The sequence below is a fragment of the Stegastes partitus genome, unplaced genomic scaffold, assembly GCF_000690725.1.
Source record: "Stegastes partitus isolate 25-593 unplaced genomic scaffold, Stegastes_partitus-1.0.2 Scaffold756, whole genome shotgun sequence".
Lineage (NCBI taxonomy): Eukaryota > Metazoa > Chordata > Actinopteri > Pomacentridae > Stegastes > Stegastes partitus.
In genome coordinates, this window is record NW_007578487.1 from 88,355 (window position 1) to 98,660 (window position 10,306).

The 10,306-nt window shown below is 41.1% G+C and overlaps 1 protein-coding gene across 2 annotated transcripts in view; it reads right to left on the bottom strand.

The window, feature by feature from the left end:
• rubcn (rubicon autophagy regulator) overlaps positions 1 to 4,931 on the bottom strand; it is a 26,140-nt gene extending 21,209 nt beyond the window's left edge. For both annotated transcript variants that reach the window (XM_008291703.1, XM_008291702.1), the window contains exons 1-3: positions 4,714 to 4,931; positions 2,065 to 2,218; positions 1,352 to 1,435 (exon numbers count right to left, since the gene is read on the bottom strand). In XM_008291703.1, coding sequence (XP_008289925.1) covers positions 1,352 to 1,435; positions 2,065 to 2,218; positions 4,714 to 4,751 — 276 coding nt within the window. In that variant the 5' untranslated portion in view covers positions 4,752 to 4,931. The remainder of the gene's footprint in view (positions 1 to 1,351; positions 1,436 to 2,064; positions 2,219 to 4,713) is intronic.
• Positions 4,932 to 10,306: the final 5,375 nt, after the last annotated feature.

The window sequence follows — 10,306 nt, forward strand, 5'->3', positions numbered from 1 at the left end:
TGCTTCTTCTTCATCATCTGGCTGTGATCTAAGTTTTGGCACAAAACAGACGAGAGTCCACCAACATGAGAGACTTAACAAACAGCCACATTACAGCTTCACAAAAATAACATGTTTTCTTCCTACAGGCAAATTAGTTCTCAACTACAACATCTAATTTTACTTCACCTGCAGGACAACTGATGTTTAGAACACAAGCTCCCTAATAACAAGTGCTGCGTTTACTGCAAACAAATGCTTTTCCCACCACTAAAACACAAAAACGATTGTAGGAGCCACAAACGTTGTTTTTTGAGTATTGATCACTGAGTTAACAGTTTATTTGGTTGTCATGGTGATGTGGAGCATGGGCCACGTGGGTGTTGTTGGTGACAGGTTGAGCTGTCAAAGGGGCTGACAGTCAGTAATGCAGTCGTTTTGTCAGAGAGAGGAGGACTGGGTAGCCGTAATTTTTGTTGACCGCCACGCTTGATTGACTTAGCAAACGTATAGTGTCTTTATTTTTTTGACAAGTTTGTCGTAGTCTACATCCTACCCAGTACTGTGTAATGCCTGCAAATCACCATTCACTTTTCATACAAGGAGAGAAATATATCGGACTTCTGTGCATTATTTATGAAGAGACAGCGCGTCATACAATCAGACAGAACTCATCCTCGGCCCGATCGATATTTGGAAAATACACACAGCTATCTCTGCAGCCGAGCAACTACACAAAACTATGTGTCCATTTAAGCTTGTGAATGCGAGCTACAGTCGCTGAAACATGCAAGGCCCCTTTGTTGTGGGTTCTTACTGTGAAGCACTCAAAATTTCAACACGGCTTTGAAACAAACCAAGCAACAAGATGAGTAATAGGAGGAGAATAAATCAAGTGTGAGAAAACGGTTTAAAAAAAAACAAAAGCCAGATTAACGCCCATGTATTAAAAAGAAATAAGCTGCTCATCACAGTTTGTTTTGCAAGTTTTCAGGCGTTTCCTTTATGTGCCAACAGAGACGCACACAATAGATGATCAATGAAACCCAAACTGCAAATACTGACGGCTCAACAGTGACTATTATTGCTTTAGTTCGTGGATCCTTCTTGAGCTTATTGATAGTGCAGTATTTTCGTATCACCTCATCAGAAAGCAGAGTGAAAACTATACTATAACGTCAGCTCATGATCTGAAGGTTCACGTCGACATTGTCCTATTAAATGAGTTCTAACATCTGAGGATTAAAGCCCATATGAGAAAAAAAATGTTTCGACACGTGTTCACATAAACTTGCATATTTTAAAATCCTGCGTGCAGGCAAAACCATAAATATTTACATACCACTTTGAATGTGGCTGGCACTGAGCATACCTGTTCGACATGCGAGGCGAGGTGGGGGCTGATGTAGCGAACGCACCAAACAAACGGCCAGTAGTCCCTCTGCTTGTAGTACACCTGCAACACAAAACCACAGGCTTACAAAGAATATCTGCCCCAATAAAGACAATACACCATTATGTGGAGGGAGTCGCATTTCAGCACAGTTTTTTCCTTAAGTTTTAGGAGGTCAACACATAATACCCGTCTGACAATATGTTCAAAATAAAAAAAAACACCTTGCATGTGATAATAACCCTCTGTCAGTCAGTGCATAACTGTTGCCTTTCCCTCAACTTTTTTCTTCTTAAGAATTTGTCCATAAACGTTGTCACCGGGTAGCGTGTTAGCATTTCGGCACGGCTCAGATTTCCTTTTGAGTTTAGGTATCACGTGGATAATCAGGTTATGAGATATGTTTGCTAGAAAATGCTTTTGTAAACGCACTGTGCACAATGGGGGTTTGTGATACTCCTAGAATCAATGAGTCACTCATTTTCAAACATACAACAAATGAAGACGGACCACAGTGGGTCAGCTGACCAACCAGATTCGCAGGTCAAAGTTTAACCAATGCAAACTTTGATCTGCACATTTTCCAGGGCTGACTAAAGCTTGTGTTGATAGTAGTGAGTCATGGTATCTATTAGCAACAGTCTGGACAAAAGTATTTATATTTTTAAAACGGGCTGTATTTATTTTCAGACCTGCTCATTTTTCAGTCCATGGCTGAGGATGTTGTTCATGTCCTTGTGTAGCCGCTGCAAGCCGCCGTACCGCGACCACACGTTGGGGTTGTTGGTGGACACGAGGCCCTCCACTGTGGTCTTCAAGCTGGACAGCAGCTTCCAGTGCTCCCTCCTGAAGGAAAACAAGGAAGCAGGATGAAGAGAGGCATGGTGAGAAAGGAAGTTTAAGAATGAGGAAGGAGGTACAGAAATGCTGGGGTTAGCATTGTGGTTGCTTCAACTATTGCTCATGTTAACAAAAAAACACTTTTCCCAAAGTTGCAAATCTACTTCTCTTCAGGTCGGCTAACTATAAACTCAGCTGGGAGTGCTGAGCATCAGTGAATGTGTTAGCAGGATCATCACATCCCAACATAAACAGATACACTGTCCCACTCTGAGCAAAATGTTTGCAAGAGTCGAGGTCATAAGTGCCTGTTACAAAAGCAAAAGGGACAGTTACGCCATTTATTCTGCATGACTTCTAACTAAAAACAAGCCTTAAATTGTGTTGAGGTTCCATTTAAAGGACCTTTAAACCAGACGGAGTGGTTGACTGCCATGAATTCCCATAAGAACAACCGGCCGGCACTCAAGCCGGGAAGCTGAACCTTATCTTTAGGATACAGCTATGGAAAGACGTTTTGCTCCTAAAGTGTCGGATACAACACAGAATGATATCAGGTCGCACTGTCTCAGAGCCATAAAGTGCTGGCTCATATCCAGACCTTCCTCTTTTTCCCTGAAATCAGCAAACAGAGAAGATGTTCAAAACTAGTCCCATAACTGCAACAGCAGGACAAAACCTAATCTGCTGTCGACACCTGAGGGTGCATTCCTCAGGCTGTCCTATAGCTTTAACATTTGCTGTGTGCTTAAATGTTTTATGAATTATAAATCAGTAATCTTTAAATTACATCTAAGCAGATCAAACAATATCAGAGCCTGAGAAACACTGGTTGGCCTGTATTGTCAGTTCACATTGGCTTGTCAGAGATATACCACTATTTGCGTAAATGCTGTAAGATACACAATGATATCAAAGTTTGTTTTACAGACTCTGAATCCGAAAAAGATGCTTTGGGTCATTTAGAAATAGTTTACCCAACAGAGTGGCTGCGACTCCAATGTTAAAAACTCTCTCAGCACTGTCTGCAGCGCATGAGTTTGTAGTTTGTAAAATATCAGTCAGTTTCTCATTAATATGTTATCAGATTGCGAGAAGATTATGCAGACGTAGCCTCAGTACATCAGATTTTCTTTTCCTTAAAGAATCAAAGTGACATCTCAGCGTCAGTGGATGTGCAGAGTGGCTGGTTGGAAATGAAATGAAACCTCGAAGCAGCACACTGAATAACAAAAAGTCTTTTTTGTGTAAAGCAGCAGCATCACGAGTTGAGCCACACAGAAAACTAATCGAATCACATCATTTAACAATGAGAGAAGAAGGCTGAACATTGGAGAACATTCTGTACACACCGTGGGGCATGATGCATTTAAGTGCATGTATATATGTATATATATACGTGTGTGTGTGTGTGTGTGTTTGTGTAGGACAACACACAGTACATTTCCTCATGACTCCAGAGGTTACTGAGGTTGAAGATAAAGATTTCAGCTATCTGTTTCGTCTGTGTGTGTGTGTGTGTGTGTGTGTGTGTTCCTCTACAGAAACCTCGTGGCAGATGTGTTTACAGAGTCTGACCTTTAAATCTTGGAGAAACGAAGAGGATCTTAAAGTTTTCACGGTGCAGCCTGCCTGTTAGTCTGTCAATGAAGTCACCCCCAAGCAGTTGTTCACAACTTTCCTCATCATCCATGTACCTACTGCTCCATTAAAGCAAGATTTTCTGCCAACCGTATCCACACCACTGACACTAAATCGGCGAATACACCAAATTTGAACAGTTAATAGGTGATAATTAAGCGTCTCTTGTTTCAGAACACCAGAAAAATCTGTGAATTTATGCAGCATTTCTTCCCAAATAAACTCGTTTAGACATAACGTTGTCATAAAGGGCTATTATTATAATATTTTAATTCGTCTACAGGAAACCAATGTAGCATAACAAGCCCTAAATTTTGTTAAATTACCTCATATTCTGAATCACACAACGGATTGTTAGTTATTTTAATAGTGTGTGAGCATCCAGGACAACACAACCAGCGACAGCTAACAAAACTTGATTTGACAGCTAGCATTAGCTGTTAGCTTGGGGATAGCTAACAGTTAGCACTGACAACATTAGTGGGTAAATGCCCCAACGGTGGCTACAGAGGGTCCGCGTAGTTTTAATACCGCCAAACTTGCATTACACAATAAGTAACCTATCTGCTGGTATTGCATAAGCCGCGAGGCTAATGCTGTTAGCTCCACACTGCGAAACCCTGACATGTCAGGTTAGCCCAGGCTAGCTCTGCAGCTAGCACTGAGTAACCCACCAGTGTTTAAGCTAGCTAGCTAACTGGCTACCAGGCATGTTTACAGTGACTCCACTTAAATGTGTTTCATTTATCTACCAAGCGGGTGAGTTTCAATGACAGAAGTTTGTAGTAATGTTGTTTACGTAATCACATTCTGAACCCAGTTAGCCGGGGGTAAGCTGCCCTGCCCTGGCTGTCACTTACCTGCGCTCCTCCGCCTCTCCCTCCGCCGTGATCTCCATGTCCTCCTGGCGGAACCGAGTGCCGTACAACGCCGCCAGCTTCCCTGCTAACTCCTGTCTTCCTATACACAATGGAGTTTTATCGCAATGGCAGGGCTGCTCGTAAAGAGTCACCCGGACTGCCAGTCTTCCGCCATCTCCTCCCCGCCGGTCCGAGCTGCGGATCAAAACAGTGGAGGCCGCATGACCTGCTGGCATCAGCAAGTGGGCGGTGGCGCTGCGAGCTGCTCGGCCCACTTTTTAACCATCACAGCGCTAGTTTTAAATAATACCACAGCTTCTCCGCGGTTTTAGGTGTTTATCAGAGGTTCAGCAGTGCTTTAGCAGCTACATAAAACAAAACAGTGAAGCTTCTGAGGCGTCTGATGAGGAAATAGTTTTGTAAATGAACGCAACTGCTTAATGAAGGCTGGTCAATGCTGCCATCTGCTGGTAGTCACCAGTACTGCAGTGAGGGCTGCTGCCCCCTGTTTGAACTCTGTCTCACCATCCCTGTGTTGTTCACACTCTAATAAAGGCCCACTGATTACATTAATACTCCAATGACATAACCGTGGCCTTATCAAACATCAGCACAATCCAAGTTCATGCTGTAAACTTGCAGTAAACACATTCCTATGTTGTCACAGTAGCTCAGTTTATTGTTGGAGAGCATTAAAATGCTCTGTCATGGTACATGTGATGTTAGAAGTAAAAACCAGAAAATCAAAGTAGAACTGCTAGATCCTAGATGGCCAGATGGGAATTTCTATTTCTGTTCAGTCAGTTGATTAAGAATGACAAACTTTATTTCGATACAAGGTGTTTTACAAGGCGTTAAAACATACAAAACATTAAAAAGCAGCAAGAAAACATTACAAAAAGCAGAAAATAATGTACAAATGCCTGTCTGTACAGATGAGTTTTGAAAAGCTTTTTGAACGGAGCCTCTCTGACAATGAGGGGAAGCTTTTTCCAGAGTGTTGGAGATAAAACATGGTCCCCCTTTTGTCTCAAACCTGGGCTGTGGGACTTTAACCACCAGCAGCTGATTCTCTGATCTGAGGCATCCAAGTGCAGAATAAAGGGTTAAAAGTACCGAGATGTGGAGCCAGACCGTGCAGAGATTTTAAAGCAATCAAGACAATTTTAAATTGAATTCGGTAACGAATGTGGAGCCATGACAGGACTGACGTGTTTTGCTGCTGAGTTTGGAATCAGCTGTAAACAGACGATCGCAGCATCCTGAAGGAAAATGAATATTGAGCTGCAGCAGCACAGGCAGGAGACAATGAGGAGGAGGATAAGTTGTTTGTTGCAGCAGTGGTTCGGGTAGTATTGATTAGACTTGGATAATATTTTAGATTTGTAGATAGCAGGGTTGAACCAGAGTCCAGATATAGTGACTGCAATTTTACAAATCTTCATATAATCTGCACATTAACTGTAAATATGTGTAAATATGTTTGGTTTTTTTTAGAGGTTGATATTTTTTGTACTTTGATATTCATTTATTAACTTTAATGTATATTTTTATTCTTTTAAAAATATATATATTTGACTCTTATTATATTTCTACCTTTATTCTTGGGCGGGAAACGTGCACGTAACAAAAAGGAGTTTCCACTTGGGAATAAATAAAACATTTCTGATTCTGATTCTAATATTAAGATTGTGACTGAAAATAACTCCCAAGTTTTGTTGTAACTGATAAACCAAGAAAAAAAATCCTGAAATCTAATGATCTAACTTCCCACAATGGTTTGTAGCATTTCTCTATTGCTGTAATATCATCAGAAATATAAGGTGTCGATAACATGATGTAAATACTTGTATTTATTTGTAAAGACACTTAAATACCGTACAAATAGTCACATTATTTATTGAATGTAACATTGTTTTAGTGCAAAAAAATAATGTCACACTGGGGTTTTTTTTGTTTTTGTTTTTTTTTTTATGTATAGATATATATATTTTTTAGTGTAATAAAATAATATGGCACTTTCACTGTTCAAAAGAAATGCTAACACGCTATCCGGTGACAACATCTAAGGACAATTTTTGCAACACGTGTCTCCAGTTTGGGTGCATTCATCCATCACACCAGTACTTGTACACAGTCTTTATTATATCTTTATCTTCTTCATTATACTTTTGTATTTCTTGTCTTCTTCTGTCTGTTTCATTTGTATCTAGCCGCTGTAACATGTGGATCAAACTCGTGTATTTATACCACATTTTGCAGTTAACAGGAAGCCACGTGCAGCAAGAGAGAGCCCTGTCACTTTTGGGTTAAATTCCTTGATGCATACACGATGCTGTCACCTCGTGCCCACGTGACGGCACCACAGCCTTGAACTGCACCACAGCAGCAGCATGTACTCAGGGTTACAGTGTGTGTCACTGGATGGCAGTGGTGAGTCGGGAGAGCGCTCCTCTCTCTGCCATCAAAGCTCATCCGCAGTAATTGCTAGGCGTGGCCGCGGATGACTAAATGGTGAGTAATTGTCTTTGCACAACAGACGTGCAAACATACGTACGACGTGGGCAGTTCCCTCAAAGAACAAATCACTCTTGGGACTGCGTAAGACTTCCTTCCTCTGTGCAGGGTGACATTATGTGACATTAGAGACTCTCCGGTTCCTCACAGTTACTGTCAGAGGAAGTTTCCCTGATAAGAGAAATCTGATCTTATTGCAGCCTGGAAATTTGTAAAAAATCTTTGTTGTAGTCTTGAGTTCAAACTCCACCTCCAGCAAAACAAACTATACTTCCGAGAGTGTTCAAAGTGAAATCCCCTATTATGTACTATGGCATGTACCACAAACACATTGCTTCCTGTCATTTCTTTGCATTCCAATGCGGTCGTTTTTCTTTTTAAATAATGTTTTTTCTCTTTCCTGGCTCATGGAAAATATTTTATTGTTTCAAGTATTGTTTTGTTGTTGTTGCTTGACTGAAACTGATATACTTTGGACACATTAAAAAAAGAAAAAAATTAGGAATGCACGATATATCAGTGACCACATATCGGCCGATATTGGTGTTTTTGGTGTGAACAAAAATTGAATATCGATAATATCGGTTATTGGCGATATCATAAATAATATCAGATATCAGCATCGGCCAGGGGCTGCAAGGTGGATCAGTGATTAGCACTGTTGCCTCGCAGCAAGAAGGTCACCGGTTCGCGTCCCGGTGGGGGCACCGGGATCTTTCTGTGTGGAGTTTGCATGTTCTCCCCGTGCAGCGTGGGTTCTCTCCGGGTTCTCCGGCTTCCTCCCACAAGGTCCAAAACATGTTGAGGTTAATTGGTGATCCTAAATTGTCTGTAGGTGTGAATGTGAGTGTTCTTGGTTGTCTGTCTCTAAGTGTAGCCCTGTGAGAGACTGGCGACCTGTCCAGGGTGTCCTCTGCCTTTACCCTGAGTCAGCTGGGATAGACTCCAGCCCCCCACGACCCTAGTGAAGATTAGGCGGTGTATAGATAATGGATTTTTAATATCGTTTTAAATAAAATAAATTTTAATATCGTTCATCACTAGAAGAAATGTTTATATATATATATATATATATATATATATATATAAAGTCCTCTTTTTTTATTTATATTTATATTTATACACATCTGTAATTACTTCTGACCAGGTGCAATGATTACATACTGAGTCCAGTTACCCAACGGTGAAACAAATTCTGACTTTGTGAACTGAAGAGTGGGACGTCCTGCCCACTGACACCATCAACAAGCTGGTGGACAGTATACCACAATGTCTTAACGCATTGAATCATGTCAGATGTGGCTAGACGCAACATCAGTGACATTTGAAAGAGGAATATTGGACATTCTTATGCATGAAATCCCCTCTAATAGGTGTTTCCTGTTAAAGGGGCCAAGGTGGAAAAATTAAAACAAAACCCTTCATCCTATTGTCCAATAATCCCAGTTTAGTTTAAGCCTGAATATACAGATTGCAAAAGTTGATTGTGGTTACATTTTTACTGCAATATGTATTGTATGTACATTGTAAAATCAATAACATTTTGAGATTATATACACACTTTATCTATCAAGAACAAATCACATTGTCACACGCTGTCACCCACGCTGCACGGGGAGAACATGCAAACTCCATGCAGAAAGATCCCAGGTGTGTCAACCTTCTTGCCCTCGGGCCATGACTTGAACCTGTAGCCGCTGCATTGGGGACTATAGCCCCTACACATGGGACACCAGCTCAACCAGGTGAGCTATAGCGGCACCCCTACTCAGGTCCCGTATTTTGTTTTTTTTTTAAAAAGCCTAATAAATAATAAGTACAATGTAAAACAAGAGCAAAATATAAGTAAAAATCCAAGCAATAGAAGTGTAACTTATGTAAAATTACAAACATTAAGTAGAAAAGCCAAAATTAGCTGTTTAACATTAAATATGTGTGTAAACAGCGAGGTAGACCGTATACCGCACTTGTAAAGAATGAGAACATTGGTTGAAATATTACACATATGTGGATAAAGTGGGGTTTTTTGGTTTTTTTTTTAGTTAATTTCTATTCATTTTTGTTCATATAGCTTTACATTTGCATATAAGAAGTTCAATATATCCCCCTGAAGCGGAAGCATCAAGTATGGACCTGTGCAACACAAGAGCTGATTGTTGGCATGTCATTAAAAATGTGTGTCAGAAGTCAAACATGTCAGAACAAGTCGATGCCCAAATTATAGGGAGGGGAAATGTTGATTTAAGCTTTCGCCCGTCATTCACGGTGTCGCTGCGTTTCCTTCCAAGTGACGTTGAAAACACTCCCCGTTCTCACCACGAGTGCACCAGCCGCCGTGACTCAGCCGCTGCGTGAACACACACGCTGTTGGGAAAGTATGTGAAGATCTGTCACAATGCCACAAAGCCCGGTCCATCCAGTTTCTTTTTTTCTGTTTGTTTAAATTTGCAGCAGCGTGCCAAGTTTGCTCTTTCATGTTGCATCTTATTTTTTTTAAAATGCTGAGGTTTAAACTGGGACAGACATGTAGCAGAAGTGTGGGAGATACACTCAGGGAGGTCTATATGTGGGTTAAAGGATGAATGAAAAAAACAACTTTCTAAACTATGTCACGGTTTTTTCAAGCCTCTTGTTGTGCACCACATTGTTTCATCCTTTCCAGCAGGGAGTTTGATGCCCACAGTCGTCCTCAGATGTATTCACACCCTCCCATTAAAGAAGGAAAAAAGCAGCTGTGACTGAAACAAGTTGACATCATGGCTGAGCTGATGCTACTGAGGAGAACGAGGTGGAGACAGAGGAGAGGATAGTGAGCAAGCTGACATCTGCACACAACGAATTCATAACTCAACAAGTGGGCTGACTAACCATCTGCAGGCCTGAGTCAAGGACGCAGCTGTAAGTTGTCGTCTGTGCTATCAGCTGATTCATACCTGCCTGTTTTGCTAAGAGGTTACTGCATATTTAGTACGTTATATGGCTGCAATAACTGTAACGTTAAACAGATCATGTCTTCCCTGTCTGTTTGTGGATTTCAAAAATGGGCCTTGAAGGTTATTATGCCGTCCCTGTGCAG